Below are 17944 nucleotides of genomic sequence, written 5' to 3'. Positions count from 1 at the left end.
GAATGACTTTGTACGTTTAATGTCCCTCATTCTTCTGTTGAAGGGTAAGGCTTATGAAGTTCTAGTTTGCTTTTTCAAATACCAGATAAATTATTTTTATCTACATAATCTGAGCAATGAAGAGGTATCTTGCAAACAGTCAGGACTCCCACTTCTAGATATAAATGACGCAGGTGTCTTAGTGTGTCTTAGGGGATATTGCACTTTTCAAGTAAAGTCAGATAACATTCTGATCTCACTTACACATGTGTATTCCATCCTCCCATGCAATTCATGAATCTTCCGATTAATTAGCAATTAGTAAGTACTAATCTTTGTATTTTTCATTCACAATCCCAATTCCAGAAGATTTTTGATTTTTGGTTGTTGACGTTTTTAGTAACTATAGAACAATACTTCATATATTGCCAATATCCTTGTTGACAAAACAAATTACTTAGTATGGGAGTTGAACATCCATATCGGGTCCTAAACAGTCTCAAGTAAAATATATGTTTGTGAGAAAGGTAGCCTTGTTGATGTTTGGCTGTCGATTTGGGTAAAAAGCTGAGTGTAAGCTCCTCCTAGCACACTGGCTCAAGATTCAGCAAAGATGACTTAGGAAAATTCATTTTAGTTTTTATTTGAGCAGACGAGGTAATTGCACATGGTCTGTTATCCTGTTAGAACTGGCGAGTGATTATTAGTTAAGCCTTGGTAACCTGGTTGCCTGTTAGGGTCTATCTGCAAGTGTTCTTTATCCTCTCATAGATAGTTGGCAGTAAATGAAAGCACTCTAGAGGCTCCGTTTGGAAAGCAGAACTTGATGGTGTTGAATACCATCTTCCTAGAAAATTTCTGGAGAAAGGGACTTTTAGCACTGTGAGATCTTTAATAGCTATCACATTATATCTGGAGAGAGAAATTCCACTAAGGTTGTGGCAATTCCATTATTGTACAGAGAGAGATCTTGCAAGGTTGGCCAGATCTTTTCCAAGAGTAAAGTGTGAGGGGTGGTACCAGGTGTGAATGCAAATAATTTAGTTGCAAGAGCTTATTTTTATGGTTATGTCTATCACATCCAGACAATCCCAAAGTAAACAGAGGTGTGCTGTATACAGCTGACTCACAAAACAGACTATATGCACAACTTGCCTTTGCTCTGTACCTACCACATAGCAAAGCTATTCACCCTGGATTACATAACTCAACCACTTCTATTGAGCTTTCTTACGTTTTAATCACTACCCATAACTTCTTCTATCCAGGCAGGTAAAATTGAGGATGAACTGCAGCAAATACTTATTTTTATAATGTCTACCAAGCTGAATGACGGTAGCCAGTATTCTACTTGCTCTTTCAAGCTGCTTGCTTATTAAAATAAGTTAGTGCCATGTTTTACAGTACCATTCAAGACAGATGAATGTGATTGAAGGCAGCTACGTATTGTCCTCTAGTCTTCAAAATATAGCATAGTTTAAGAGAGTCTTCCAAAAGTAAAAAATTAAAGTCATAAATAGAATTTTAATGTCACTAATGAGGCTATAGAAAACTTGTTATAAACTAGTTACTTCTCTTTAATTAACTGTATTTTTTGCATAATTTGAGTTATATATGTAACTGAGTCACTGCAAAGATTTTTGGAGGTTTCTTTTGTATGTTTTTTTGTTCTTCAGCAACTTTGAATCTCCACTGATGCAAGAAGTCCCAGAGCACCAAGGCAACAGCACAGATAGTTCGGGAAGCAGTTTGGGAAGCACTGTCACAGCATGTAAAAAGGTAACTTCCACGTTTATGTTATTTTCAAAAGCATACATATCCTGGGTTATAGCTTTGCTTTCTAGCTTTTACTTTTATTGAAGAACACAACGTTTAACTGATGCCTAAAGAGGAAAGCAATTGATACAGAAAAATAAATTCTGGACACTGTTGTGGTATCTTGCAATTTTGTGTGCATGGTCTATACTTGTCTGGCTACAAAATATATGTGTGTGGGAGGTACATTTCCCTTAAGTATTTCTCATTTTTCTCGTTAGCTGGCAGAGTATAAAAGTCATAAAGAGCACAAATAAATTCAGGACTGCTCTTTGATAGCTTGCAAGTTTCGGGGATCCAGCCTGAGGGTCCAGAGCTTAGCTTCTCCGAGGTCAATATGATACAGGGTCCTTCACATAATACAGCTTTTCTGCCTTCCCTAATATCTTAGTAGAGGATTTCAGCAACCAAGGAAGTAGTATAGATTTACCTGTTGCTGCTTTATTGCCTCAAAATGGATTTATATGACTTATTTACTTTAGAGCATGGTGAAAAAGTGAAGGAAGCAGTGCCTGTACGTGTCTGTATGTAGTTAGGATTAGTCAGGTATGATTGACAGTAGTTTATTAATGTAGATATTACAATTGAGAATACATGAGGGAAAACTCTGGATGCTTTCATCCACTCTCAGGGCCAGACTGTGGCAGTACAGTCCAAGGGAAGGCCATTTCCTATTGCAGACAACAGGCCATCTTTCATCTCTCAATTTGCAGTAACCATCTGAACTCGACTATTTCCCATAGGCATAATTCTAGAGCTGGTAAGAAAACATCTGTTTACCACAAAATATTATAAAACTTCACAGTTTGTTCAGTTTTCCCATAATTCTATTCTTTTCTTCCTTCATTACTAATTGTAATGCTTTCCTTTTATGTTTTTTATTTTCCAAAATAAATAACAATGTAAATGTGTAAATAGCAAGATTAACATGTTGAAGATAAAGATTTATTTTCCTTATCCTTCTGAAAACCACACTGTGACTCTGGGGGTTGAGTGTTGGCTGTCTACTGAAATTTCAATAAATGTAAAATCACTGAAATAAAAAAAACATCAATAGACTAATTTGTATGCTGGAATTGGGCATCTCTAACACATCCCAGCAAAGCAAAAGACAAAATGTCAGTATTTTATTTATTCAAAGAATTTGCTTATTTTCAAAAAAATAATTTTTTTTAAATGCTGCTGACTGTAATTGGAATCTGTAGAAATGGACATAAAATTCATAATGTGGCTGAACATCTTACATTTCTTTAATGTGACTTCTTGGCTGTTTTATGTAAGACTGAAGGACAGTGGCACAGCACTGAAAAGTGTCGCTGCTGTGTTTATGAATGTTCCCAGCATGGTCACCTTCAGAAGCACCACTCTTACAGACCTACTTTTACCTTTTGATTTAGAGCTGCTGCATCTGTCTGATCCCTTATATTTGAACTTTTCATTGTAATATGAGTCAATTTTATGATGTTAGACACACTAGAAGAAGTGATTCACCTCTGCCAGCACTTCTGACAAACAGCAGGATATTTTGGGCTTCTTTGCAGCTTTGTCACAGTATGTGTTAGTGTTCTTCTTTGTTGTGTGTGTGTGCGTGTGAGGAAAAGGATGCAGAATAATCAAAGTAAGCCATTATCTTTTCTTTTATCCTACATTAGTTACAGTAATTTTTTAAGTTAGTTATGTAATTGGTGTTGGAGTGAAACTGTGAGTTCCTGCTGCAAGGGAACAGTTTAAATGGTTCACTTGCAGGTTTGAGTATTTTCACTTGGTATGAATGGGAATGACTCCTGTCAGAAACCATATGAGATGTGGTCTTTTACCACAAAGACCAATCTGAACAAATGCAGAAGATGTGCCCCGTGATAGTTCATCTTATTCTGTATGTCCCACTTTCATATCTTTTTTGATGAGTAGTGATTAACCAAAGCAATTAAGATGATCAGCCATGAAGACGCAGATGTTTCATTTGTGGAGCAGAGCCTATTTAATGTTGTCACAGTTATAGATATTTAGTGTATTTTAATGTCTTATGATCTAAATTAGGGAGCAGGAAGCTGTTACGCTAAACTTGTATGCAGTATTTTCCTCTGGGAAAGAGTGACTTTTCTAATCTACACACTGCTAGAGGCTGATTTTAGTTCATTGATTCACAACACACTGAGTAATGCTGACGGCTGAGTCTCTAGATGAGAATGGAAAACTTTTTTTTTAGAACCATGAATTACTGCTGATTCCACATTTCGTGCATGATGCAAATTCATCCTGAATTATTTTCTGAGTGCAATGATCCTGCTCTGAACCAGACATACAGCAGTATAGTGCATGCAGCTGTTAAGCATAAGTGTGATCAGTGAATGAAGTTCTACTTTCACTTGTACCGCTGCAAATCAGAAGCAACCTCACTGAATCCAGCAAATCCCACGTATGCCAGTGGATTGGCCTAGAACTTGTCTCAGCTAGGTGACAATGAAGAAAACTACAAGATGAGAAGAGAAAATTTTCTAAAGTGATGCTGTTTGTATTAGAAATGCAGGCTGTATAAAAGAAAGATGGTAAATGACCACTGGAGTAGTACAAGTTTAGGTTTCTTATCTTTGGTACAGAGCTGCTCAGTGTAGTTTGAAAAGGACTTAAATGAAAAAATGGCAATCAGAAAGTATGGAAACAGTTATATCTCTGAGGGATAACTATGCTCAAGTTGCATTTCATTAGTCACCCAATAGATTAGGCAAGCTCACTCAAGCTTATACATGGTTGACCACTGCAGTCGTACGTTATTGTAGTATAAGGACTTCAGTGTATTTCTTAAAAGAGTGAATATTCATGCAAGTTTGAACATATCTGCATACTCCCATTTTATATAAACACAGTTAACAAGTAGAATTGTCCTACAGTAGTCAGACCTTGAAGCATTAAATTCACTTTGCCTATACCTATGTGTCTTTGAACATGATAATATTGCTGTCTACTACCAAAGAAACATGCCCAAAAGTTCACGTGGATTCAGTTTATGGACTTACTGCATAACAGGAATGCATAAACTTACAGTGATCTGCATTGCAGAGTGGCCCAAATTATCCTTCCTCAATAGAAGTGTTAGTGGAAAAGTTCTGGAAATAACATATCTGTAATGATTGTAATGCAGAAACTTGTATTTCATAAGATAGAGCTTAAACTCATCCAAAATTTACATCTCATCACAGCTATTGCTTAGTCAAATGTCACCTTCTGTCCTCTGAACACCATTCAGATATGTGTAAAATCAGAGCAAGAAGTCCCCATCCATATGCTTCCACACGCCTCCCTTTCTCACAGTGCTGTCTTTTCTGAGTAATTTCCATAGGCATTCCAGATGACTTTGGGCCTACTTGTATTTGTTAGATTACTGACCTCCCCTGCCTCCTGTTGCATGGGCTGGAGTATATCCTATTTTGCTTTTCTCACCTATCTCCTTCAAATTCTAATTGCTGAAAATGATCTTCTCAGACCTCCAGTAGCAAAAATGCCATTGCACCCTTCTTCACATTTCTGACTGCATTTTCAAGGTTGTGTCCAGCACTGCTTGTGCACATATGAAAGCAGAATATAGGCCAGGGAGAACACCATCCTGATAATGCTGCTTATCTCCTCAAGGTTACTAAAAATCACATAATATCATAGCTTCCGTGTAGTAATTTCTACCTTTGCCTTAAAGTATATTATGAAAAGTTACATACAAAAATTAAATGCACTGAAAAGCCTTGAAATTAATAAATAACCCTGGAGTGACCCTCAAGCTTGACAGCAGTGACCTGACCTGAAACATTTGTTAGGAGAGTTATTACTTCTGATAGTGCATTACCAGTATTTGCTTCCTGAATGGAAGATAGATGTGCCAACTGTGATTTAACATCCACAGGAAGAAAACTAGGTGAAATTTGGAATGCTCATCTCATTTCATGAATTAATCACCTACAATATACATCTGCTGTAATCTAGCAGTTCTGAAGATAAATATTGGTTGAGCACACCAAATGCTTTGAGAAAAAGGAGTAGCAAGCTTTTCTGAAGCTTGTTTCTGCATGATAATTTCTGACTATTCCAATTTTTCAGAAACTGTTTGAGATTTGGGAAAGAAAGATCTGAAGCTGTTAAGACTAAAGACAAGTTCCCTAAGATCTTTTAAGGAAATAAGACAAAACTTGTTACTGAGAAAGCTATTTCTGTTAAAGAGGACTGCTTCCTATGTACTCAAGTCATGTCTAAGAGGACATTAGAACTTCAGTCCTCGAGGATGAGATGACCTAGAATCAGATGAAATCTGACATCAGATATATATGTGTGCGTAGGCATATGTATATGTTGAAATTCTTTTCCTTCACAAGATTTTCTGAAGATGGTACTTTTTGGAAAAAATATTCGATGCAATATTTTACCAACCAGTTTATAATGTTTCAGTAACTTTTCTTAAAAAAAAAAAAAAAAAAAGCTTACAGTTTATAAAGCTAGAAGGAAATTGTTTCTCTGCTATATGACATATGCTGTTTTTCCCATCTAGACTTAGAATTAGTTATGGTGGCATGAATCTATTCATATTAAGACGGGATGCTGTAAAATTTATTGAGTTCAGAGTCATTGAACTAGTAAACAAGATTAACCAGCAGTCCCCAAGAAGAAACTAGAAACTGGTGTAGATGTGAAGCAGTCACAAGTCTTTGTCATTCTCAGAACAAAGTCTGTGGGCACAGTAGTTTTTCCATATTTTGTCAACCCTAGGTTTGTTTTCAGAAGAAATCTCATAGAAGGCTAGAGTTTGCATATCAACCTACCCTTTTGCAGAAAAGAAATGAAATAACCACAAAGGTGCAAAATCTTTGTAGAGGGCACTGAAGGAAGGTCAAATGTATGGGCTCTGGTGTTCCTTGTCATCCGTCCCACAGGGAGTGCAGCATTAACTATATGACTTTCTGACAAGAAGTTGAAAATTAGAGTGGGTGTTAGTCTGTGTGTGGTAATAAGCTTACTTCTGGATTGCTCCTGAGTATTAGAAAATTGTGTTAGCTGCCCAGATCAGCTTTCCACACTCATTCATCTTCCCTGAGAAATGAAGTGGCCTGACAAGTTCTTCTCACTTCATAAGGAATTGATCTAGGCTTAGAAAGTAAGTGTTCCTGAAGTAGGACAGAAATGTCAATGCAAATTATGCAGTAAGATAATGAAAAAGTACTGTGGGTAGATTTTTCTTTCCAGGTAGGACAACAAAGGTATATTTTGAAATATTAGTAAAGTAAAAGTCTAAGAGCTATAGTACAGTCTTCTTCCACAGTTACCAGAAGTACAAAGAAAATACACATCCATTTCACAAACATGCTTCTTAACATTTTTGCCCAGGAATGATAAACCATATAAATTGTTCTGTGAGTATCATTGCTGTTACTGCTATTATTTTCTAATGCTAATTAATTCTTTCAAAAATAATAAGGGTTCCTCTTTTTCATGAAAGAATTGTGAAGGATGAGAAAAAAACATGCCAAATAGTCAGCCTGTGGATTAATTTATCCAGACAGACGCTTTCTCTTTTGCTTCTGAATGTCCCATTACCTGAAATACATGCCTTAAACTGAATTTACAGAAGAGATGCGTCAGCTAGGCTGATAGGCTTTTTGTACAGTCAGAAAGCGCAGTCCCTCCAGGAGGTCGGCATACATCTCTGTTGGCTAATAAGATTCCTCAAGTTGTCCATGTGAATAACTCCCCTTCCCACGCTTCACCATCCTCAACTGTTTGTCCTTTGTACACTATTACACAGAAAATGAATGCATGGAAAGAAACAACTTTTCAGTTTTAACGCAGTCTTGTCAGCACAGGAATTCAACCCCTAGACCATCTGTGCCTCTCAGTTCCACTTTCATCCCTGATGGAAATTAGGATAAATTGATCTAGCCTTCACGCTCTCAATGAAAAGGCAAACAGGAACGAGTGATTCTCAGTGTTGTCATCTGCCTCTTTTGCTTGTCGTGGATCTTTCTATAGTGACCTTATAAATGTAATAAAGTACAAGCCTGCCTGTTTTATGATACGGCTCTTTGGTCCCAACAAATTTTACAGTCAGAGACTCTGGCTGTGTCGTCGCTGCAGACACAGTTCCTGGTTATGTCTGGGCACAACCAGCCCAGATCCATGAGTCACTTCCAGACATACCGGTATTTCAAAGAAATCTGATGCCATGTTCAAAAAGACAGTCCTTTCTGAGTGTGACTTTCTGCAGATACATTTCCATAACATACTGGAGGTCTGTTTATTAAAAAGGCAATTTGACCCACCTGAAAACTGTGCACAGTTAGTACAGGGGCAGCAAGGAGTTTACTTCAATCTGAACTGTCAGCCTTGCAAAACTGACTTCGCCTCTTTATCATCTACAGATATCTCTAGACTAACTTTATTTTTATTCAAGCAAAGCTTGCGGCGTGTGCTGTAAGACTAAGTCAACACAGAGAGATTGAACTCTCTCTATGAAAAAGCCTTGATCCAAGGGTACTGACTGAGCTCAGTATTCTTCACAGAAAGTTTCAAGTGCTTTAACTTCTCCTAAAGCAGAAAAATATTTTTAAGAAGAAAGAGGTTGTAGCCTCAGCAGTCTCAGAAATGAGGCTGCTAGCAGAATGAATTGTACAGATCTATTTTAGACACAGAGAGACAGTAAATCATAAAGGCTGCAAGTTTGTATACTGTGGTATATTATGGTATATATGGTATTTATTAAATGATTAGTTTTCCCAAAGTCTATGTTTATCACTTTAACATAGAACAAAACTCCTAGCACTATTTTCCAATAAAAATGTTCTACTTGTTGGGGTTATTTAAGGCACCTCCTTCAAGGACTTTTAGTTCTTAGAGAAAATTGTCCGATACATTAGGGGATATATGTCACTTGAATCCCAGGTACATTAACTGTATAAGTCTAAAGGGAATATGAATCCCAAGTCTTGCCTCCCAAAAATATGTTCAGGCAAGATTTTCATTGAGCACCAGCAACAGAGTTCAGGCACAGTAGGACTGAGTAAATTTTAAATTATTTTAACCATTTTTAACTATTTTAACAGATCCTCTGCAGTAATAGCCTGCTAGAATCAACAGACTACTGGCTGCAGAATCAGAGGACACCATGCCAAATTGGCTTTCTGGAAGACAAGTCAGAAAGCAACTGTGCCTCAGTAAGTACACACTGTAATCTCTGGAGAAACGTCCATTGAGAGCTATTTGAGCAGGGTGTGGGGGTGTCTAGGGTACGTGTTAGAAGTCAATGACTAAGCGACTCCAAAATTATGTCAATGTATTGATAGCTTCTCTGATATTTCTAAAAGCAAATATCCAAAGCAAAAAATGCACACATTTTCTATACAGAATACATTAATAAGGATTGCTTCAAAGGTTTCCCTGTATTTTCATTATGCATTGTATTCAGCAACTGAAAACAGAGAAAAATAAGCTAAAGAGTAAATTATTACAAACTGTAACTTGTTAATGGAAAGGTTGGGAAGAACAGATGCTTAAAAGGCTGCTGAGTGTTCTTGAAGACATCAAGATACAATTAAGGAGAAAACTCTTTCCATATTAGATGAGGAGAAGCTGCTAAAGAACTCAAATCAAATAATTTTGCATTTGAAATGAAATTTAAATCTCCATGTATTGTGGTTTATAATGCAATTAAATTAAGAACAGCTTTTGGTTAAGCTTGTATTTGGAAAAATAAGAGTTGTATTGCTTTACACATCATCTCTATGAAGCTGAATGACATTACATTGCTGTGACTGTAATAGTATTTTATTCAAGAAAGGGCTTAGGAGAGCAGAGCATTACCAGAAAGAATTACTTAGAAAATGTGCTTTTGGAGATTTCAGGAATAGTATCAAAGGTTAGAGTGCTAAATGTCATGCTGTTCATTGGACTATGAGTTCCCAAAAGGTTCAGGGATCAAAATGCACAACTTAAGTAGTGTGTGATGGTAAGCAACCACGTAAGATACAAGGTGAGAAACTGAGCAGATTCCCGTGTCTCTACTTTGGGTGATGCCGGGTGAAACAAGTGAGGGGATATTTGTCTTTGTTTCAGATGAAATGGATTTGTTTTCTTCAGAGTGTCTGGTGTGATGTTATGTTTTGGTTCTAGGAGAAAAACAAAGCTGATAACACACCAGTGCTTATAGTTGCTTGCTAAGGCAAGGCCATTCACAGTGAAGGGCCTAAGGAGCTGGAAGGGAATTGAATCAGGACAGCTGACTTGAGCTGGCCAAAGGGATATTCCATACCATATGACATCAAGTGGAAGGAGTTTTGAAGGAGGTGGGAGTTCATCTCTCACTCTCTTCAGGCACTCAGGGGGCTAATTGGGCATCAGTCAGGGGATGGTGAGCAACTACTTGTGCATCACTTGTTGTATATGTTTATATACATGTATAAAGTCATAATTATTTTCATTTTCCTTTTCTCTATCTTAGTAAATAGTTTTATCTCAACCCATAAGTTCTATTTTGCTTTTTTTCTATTCTCTCCCTCATCCCACTGGGAAGGGGTGGAGTGAGTGAACACCAGTGTGGTGCTGAGTCACCCACTGTGTTAAAACACTACAATATTAAAGAGCAATGTTTAGTGGTACTGATTTCTAAGACTCCCAGAATCAGACAGAGTGCAGTTTTCTGTTATTCTGCATGTAATCTCCCAAAGAGAGATGTCACAATATTAGGAAGCATACAGCATTGTTCAGTTACAGCTGAAAAGTATGATTTCAGCAGTACCCTGAATATATTCTTGACCAGAACAGGATAATCAGGTGGGCAATCAGGATTGCTTTTAATGTAAAAGGAATTTACCACAGTTGCTTGCTTTTACTATTCTGTTTTTCATTCTGACAGACCCTTTTCTTATTTGAGAGGATAACCAGGATAGGCTTTGAGACACGGTCTGCCATGTTATCTTCTCCTACTGCCTGCTCACTCCTTGCATAGCGTGCTCAGAAAACAGCCAGATTTCCCTGTGCAGCTTTGTGAACACAGTGCCTGCTCTACATGCACGTTCACACACAGAATGTTCTGTAATTTTCAAAGCAAGATATTGGTACCTAGTTCATTCTGTAATTATTGCAATTATTACTACAGTAGAAAAAAAGAGTGCTGAAATAGAGATTGTATTGAACTATATAACTTTGTATTCACAATGCAGAAGTAGAATTTATAATTTTGAAGTAAAACTAAAACATCGTGCATAGAAAGCATTCATTTAGAAGCTAAGTAGTTAAATGTTATGTTGGAGCATCCCCATTCACACCAAAAAAGGTGTTTAGTGGCCGGGAAGTTTAGTTCTTCTAAGCTCCTAAGCATCTAAGCTTTTGAGTTGCTATTAAATAGTTACTCTAACTGTTATGAGCAGAACTGAAGTTTTGTTCATATTCCTGTTTAATTTATTCTGAGTGGCAATACAAGACAGAATTTTATTTTAAGTACCTAAAATGTTACACAACTAACGTAGTCCTCTAGGAAACTTTTACATTAATCATTAGAATGTAAGCACACTGTTTTTTTGTTGTTTTTTTTTTTCTCTCCAGAATTGCTCTTCCCACCTTGGGTATGCCAGTGGTGTATTTGGGTGGGCACGGTGCTCGAGCAAACGAGGGAACAGAGGACACTTAACCACTATATGAGGATTAAGCATTAGTTCAGCATTTTACTCAGAAACCATTTCGTTCTGAGTCCTTTCCAGTGTCTGATGATAAATGAGTGGAGGCTGCAGGAACAAAAGAAGTACATGAACGTGGAGCAGTTTCCCTAGCTTATCCTATAGCCAGCAAACCAGACTGCCATTAACAGAAAATACATTCTTCCCTTCTCTTTCATGGAGATTTTATAAATTGCTGTTGCCAGCAGTGCCAGAGATGTTTTGAAGTTGCCATTAGGTTTGCAGAATGAAAAAAGAAATCTAAGTTGTACTACTTCACTGATGGGTACTTTTCTTAAAGATAACTAGTAACACATTTAGCTATAGTGTTCAGTTTTCGTTTGGAAGAGTTTATGTGTAGTTATATCTAATCTCACTATAACTATAAATGCAACAAGACTATATGAACATAGATTTCATAAATGTTGTGTTGTCTCCCATTACAGATTAGCACATTTAGTACAAGTAAAAATAGACTCATGCCTGTCCTACATATGCTCACCGAGTGTACTAATGTTGATTTATTAAAACATTAAGTACTTAACTCAGCTATAACAGACTGCTTTTCCATAGAGAGATTTTTAAAGAAGAATGGGCATTTGAATACATGTAATAGTCCATTAAACTCCAAGCTATGTATTATGATATGAAATAATAAATTGTGTGAGAGGAATAGTATTTCATATTTGCCTAAGTTGGACATCTTTTCCTGGGCTCTGAAAATAGAAGATGTAATGAAAAAATGTATCACATGAACACAAGTTCCAGTAGTCGGTTATGCTAGAAGAAATGCTATTGTGTCCATATTTAATCCAATGGTTGTGGACATCTGCAAAGATGAACAATAGAAGCCACAGGAAGAAATAATAACTAAACGTGATGTCTGTTCTCTGTCTTTATGCCAGCTTTGTGGTACGCTATCTATTAGAAGTGTTACGTGTATTATGATCATGATATGGAGTTTGAAAGACTGTCTTGCCCTAATTTTCTACTTTCAGTAGATGTGTAGGAACAAACTTTTGTCCAAATGTGTTTACACTTAGGAAATCAACTGATGTGCACTGGAATTTAGTCCGAGTGGACAGGGTTAATTGTATTAGTCATTAGGACTTTGTAGGAAGAATTCCCACAGATGCTAATCAGGAGGGGTCAGCTGAAAGAGGTATCTGTGAGCTTGAAATGAAGGCCTGGTGGAAGAGAATGAAGGTAAATGCTAGATCGTAGTGCAATTTTCTTATAAAAGGTCATAACAGATCTATATTAAATGTCCTGGAGTTGAAGTGTGCTATCCTCCATACTTCAGGTGATCCTATTAGATTTTGCCATGCTGTCTACTTGAAAAGTTTAGACTCCTATGAAAAACTTCTACACTGGTACTATGAGGATATGTAGTAGAACGTTCTACCATCTGAATTTTTTCATCCTAAGAGAATGAGTAATTACCAAACATTGAATTAAATTATGATTAACAATGATACTGCTTTGCAACAATTTACTGCTGCAAATTAAGTACATAGTTTTGCACTATTTTCATAATTAGATAAATTTTCAATGTAGTTTAATTACATAAGTCTTATTTCATTTGTTTACACTAAGTGAGAATTTAATCAAAATCTGTCAAATAGAATAAAGCTCATGGATTTATAAGTCAGTCATTCATAAGCTGCACAGAATGACAAATGTGATTAAATGAGACTTTTTTGTTATCTCAAAGAGAGACCCCATCAAATAAACTTTCATGTCTTTGCCCATTCCATTGTTCCAAACTATTTTTCTCATTGGACCTATATCAAATATTCTCTGCTTTGGACCTGCTGGTAAGTAAACCTTATATAAAAAGAAAAAAGTGATAGGTAGTTTGTCCCTACTTTCCTTCCACTGAGCTAAAATATTGTTTTACCAGTGCTCAAAGTGTTTGGTTGGTTTAGGCATGTATATGTTAGCAAACTGAAATTTCTCCGTAGATGATTTATTGTTTCATCTTCTAGCATCATAGAATCACCAAGGTTGGAAAAGGCCTCCAAAATCATCTAGTCCAACCATCCACTTAGCACCAACATTTCCCACTAAACATTTCTTGAACACCTCCCGGGGCAGTGACTCAACAATCTCCCTGGACAGTCCATTATAGCACCTAACCTCTTTAGGAGAAGGAATTTTTCCTAGTATCCAGTATCAGACTCTACTAAAGCACAAAGTCTTAGTATTGCTGACAGAAAATTCATTTATTCTTCTTCTTAAGAGATTTTAAGATTTGTCATTTTTCTTTTCAGTGCCTTTGCAGTAAGTAGGCCTTCCTGCTCCCTGGCAGCCTACGAGAAATTACACTTAAGAACTGCTGCTCCAAGAAAATACACCTTTCCCTTCCAAAGCAGCATGCTTCTTTGTTAGGGGTAATGGGATTTCTAGACTTGGGCAGAAATGCTTTCCTCTAAGTAGTAGCTGCGCATTTTTGTGCCAAGTATCCTAGAGCAGTAAAAGCAAATTAAACATCATTAAACAGCACTGATAGAAACGGTCGGTGGAACTTCCCTGCTTTTCAACTAAAACAAAATAAAACAATAGAAAACTGTTTATTTCTAACTTCAGCATAGTAAGATACCAGTTTTTAAAGTATTGGGATCCTAATAGCTTAAAAGATCTCTAAAGATTGTCTAAAGATTTTTGTGGCTCCTTATAACTGAAGAAAATCTGGCTTTGCAAGCAGATGAGCGAGAGAACAGTTTCAAACAAGGATTTAAAGATGTGAAACGTTCTTGAAAGAGTCCAGCAACTTTTCCGCTTACACGCACTCCTACTCTGTTACACTAAATGTTCACACCAGAATACTCCATTCAAGTGTGTATATAACGCATATACATACACACACAGAGTTGTATATTGGTTAGGTCCAGCCCAAGGTAGCATCAGGAGCACATGGCCAGAGTAGCTGGAGAGGCAAAGGACAGCAGAATGAATCTAGGTCAAATTCAGCACTGCCTAAAAGACACTCTTATTTAGTTGTTGGGTCTTCTGCCTGAGCCTCTCCCATGTTCACTAGTTCTGCAAGCCATCTCACAATTGCTGGTGGCAGCACAACAGAGAGGGGAGGAGGACATGGCTAGGAAAGCCGTGATGTTGGGGACAATAATAAGCAACTGATGCTGCATAGAAGAATCTTAATCCATCAGCAGCACAGGTGGAGGAAGAACTGCCGCATGGAGTTGTTAGCAGGTTAATTGAGTACAGGAGATCACACTTGGTCTAGGAGACAGGCATTAGCATCTCAAGGAAAGGAAGCAGTGACTATTTTAGTCAAGGGTGGCAAGACTGTTGCCTTGGTGAGAAAGGAAGCAGACTTAAGAAAATGAAGAGGTGATGTAATTATGGATCATGTTTTCTATGATCTCTCTGTTTAATGAGATAATGAAGAATGTCACCTTATAAGCTGGGTTTTCAGAACTGACTGCTCACCTTGATACTGCATAGCTTCACCATCCTAAGCAGATACTTAGGCATTGTCAATTTTATAGCAGTTCAGCAATCAAGCTTTTAAACAGATTCAGGAGGAAGTTAAAGTTGCCATTCATACACTAATTTGAGCTGGTTTAGTCAAGGCTTCTGTGGTCTGACCTCTTTTCCCAGCCCCTTCATCTTTTTTACTGCTTTTGCATTTGCATAAATATGCATTAAGTCGAGCAACATAGAAAAGGAATTGCAAAATTAAGAAATTAGATTTTCTAGTCAGTTCTTCCTTGAATCATCTCACTGTGCTGTCAGGCAAATGCCAGTACTCACTGAAGTGATAGAACAAAAACATCCAGGAAACAGCTCTTACAAATGAATCCAGACTAAATGATAACATATTCAGAAAAGGAAAATCCTTGGCAAGGTGTACTTTAAGAAAAAAAGAGTGCACTTTTCAGTAATTAGTATTTTCTATCCTTTTATTTCACACAAGTCTTTTTAAAGATTTGACATTATGCATCTTTAGAAGTTTAGGTACAGATATACCTATTTATATTTTACACCAACTTTTTTGATATTGGAATAACTTCAAGGTAACTTCTTTGCAATAATGCTGTTACTAGATCAGAGTGGGAAAATCTGTGCACTTGTGGCACAGATCTCTTTTAATCATGGCCTCTATCTCCAGATATTCTCCAGAGTTTCCAGAGGAGACATACCCTTACTGAAGGATGGAGATCTATGCTTACAGGAGGTCAGAAAAGAGGATGTCTCTTCCCATGTTTGGGAAGCAAGCCAAGTATGGAAATGCATTTTTGAAACCCAAAGGAGACTCTTTGTTTGTTTTAAATCAAAACCATATGTATGCTTTCAGGCATAATTTGGGAAAAATCTTTGAATATGATTTTGTGAATAGTGACCATGCATAGTTGAAACAATTTTTGTTTTTAATCTTGTTTGAATGAAGATGAACAATTCTTAATAAAACTAGCAAAGGCCTACTTCTCTACGTAGACAAATCTACATACCAAGATACTTACTTTCGCTTGCATATACACCCTCAGCAATTTGTCTTACGGACAGGGAATTACAACAGCGTTTATTATACCTTTCACTCACTAGTTACTCAGGCATCTTCCGTAACAGCATTGTCTCTTTCAGAAATCAAAATCCAGCCATTGCGTTTCAGATCTAAGCCATAATTACTAGAGATATTTTTAGTTTTAAGTTTCATCTTCTTATTCAGCCTGACAATACCTTAATTATATCCTGACAAAGAATAGGAATCAACAGCTGCAGGCTGAATTGTGATGTTGAGTTTTGGCCCTTTCTTAGGCACATGTGAGTGCTCATGCCACTGTGGTAAGGATTAGCACCTTCCAGAGAGCCCCTCTCCATCTCACAGAGAAACAAGAACACCCCTCTTCAATCATTCTCCACCCTATGGAGCCCAGTGCAGGCAGAATGACCTCTTTGTGGAAGGGATTACTTGTATACTCTGCAAAATATATTTCTCCTTTTGGTCTTATACCTATTTGGCTTAGAAGTGCTTATCTTCATACATGAGCTAATATTCAGGCGGAAATGAAATATACCTATAAAGAGTTGCACTTCCATATTTTCAACATCACATATACACTTATACTGAAGCCGTATAAGAATTGGAGGGGGGAAGATTCACAATAGCCTTTCTTCTCTTTTCTCTGCAGCTTTAGACTTAGGTGCTCTTTTATCATATTCCTGGATCTCCCATCATCTCCTCCTATCCCTCTGTGACACTGATACAGCAGTAGTGTCCTATCTGTATTTAAGAAAATCAGATACTTAGCCTCACTCTGAGATACTTAACCTAATGCTGCCAAAGCTATAAGTAGGGTTGCCAAATACTGGAAGAATCATATGCAGTATTGCTGCTATATCCCCTTCAGCATCTCATACTGTCATATTATCACTGCCTCCGTGGTCTGATTTCTCAAGAGCTAGGATTGTTGTGCTGCCTTTCAGAGTAAACATCTATAACTGCTTGCTACTGTTGTAACCATAGGCTCCCTGTAACATGAACTGCAGCATGAGGCATGTAGAAATTTGTTAAACATTGAATATACACAGCAGAAGAGAAAGCAGATGGGGCATGAGGCATAAGTATTTACTGGCATATTTTCTTTAAGTCATAAGCGACAATTAATTACATCAAACCCAAAGGAATAAGTCTTAATGGGAAGAAAATATTCTCAGCTGGTTTTGAAGTAATAAATTATGATGGGATGATTCCAGATGATTCATTGCTGCAGTCCAGCTATTAAAATAGAAATAGTCTCTAAAATACCAAGATCCATAAATCTACAAAGTCATTTGAGATATGCACCTTCTGAAGAGTAATTGGGGCTAAGTTTAAGGTATATCTCTTGCTGAAAATGCTGGAGAGGTTATAAAACATTCTTTTGACAACATAGAGTTCTTACCCTAAAAAAGAACTGTGACTGGGCTGGGGAAATACAAACAGGTCACATTAGAACCTAATTTATGCAAACTTGAGTGACTCACAAAAGACAGTATAGTCTGGGTTGAATGCTTTTGGAAACGATCCATTATGGCTTGCAGGAAGAGCAGTTGGAAATCCTGACTGCACATTAAATTGCAGTTGTACAGTTTATGGGACAAACTTTAACACAAGAGAGCCTCCTGAACCATACGTACAAGATAGTGTACACGTGAGGGATCAAAGCAAAGCAAGCAGAGGCACTTTAAAGCGCTCAGGCACTTTAATTTTCAGTGCTTGTTCACAATAACTTTTCCTTCTATTATAGCAAAGGCAGAGGAAGATTTTTAAGAGGCTTACCTTACTTTTTTACCCTGTTGCCATGTCCCCAAAGCCTCCTGCCACTTTCTCCCAGCCTTTGAACTGTGCTAGGCACAATGCATGGTATAGCCCCACTTAACTGTTACTGAACTGCTTAAGTCTTTCAAGTCAGCACGGTCTTACTGAATGCAAATTCACTCTACACATACTGCCCGTT

General features: G+C 37.3%; 2 protein-coding genes across 2 annotated transcripts in view; one reads left to right on the top strand and one right to left on the bottom strand.

Annotated features, from left to right (window-relative positions):
- DAW1 (dynein assembly factor with WD repeats 1) overlaps positions 1 to 17944 on the bottom strand; it is a 305330-nt gene that overhangs the window by 232540 nt on the left and 54846 nt on the right. The window lies entirely within an intron of this gene.
- The window catches only part of SPHKAP (SPHK1 interactor, AKAP domain containing), a 67253-nt gene that overhangs the window by 14476 nt on the left and 34833 nt on the right, over positions 1 to 17944 (top strand). Inside the window, 2 exon segments of the mRNA NM_001396010.1 lie at positions 1656 to 1758; positions 8874 to 8984. Of these exon segments, the coding sequence (NP_001382939.1) occupies positions 1656 to 1758; positions 8874 to 8984 (214 nt within the window).

The sequence above is a fragment of the Gallus gallus genome, chromosome 9 (genome assembly GCF_016699485.2).
Source record: "Gallus gallus isolate bGalGal1 chromosome 9, bGalGal1.mat.broiler.GRCg7b, whole genome shotgun sequence".
NCBI classification, from domain to species: Eukaryota; Metazoa; Chordata; class Aves; order Galliformes; family Phasianidae; genus Gallus; species Gallus gallus.
This window is presented reverse-complemented; position numbering and strand designations above follow the sequence as displayed.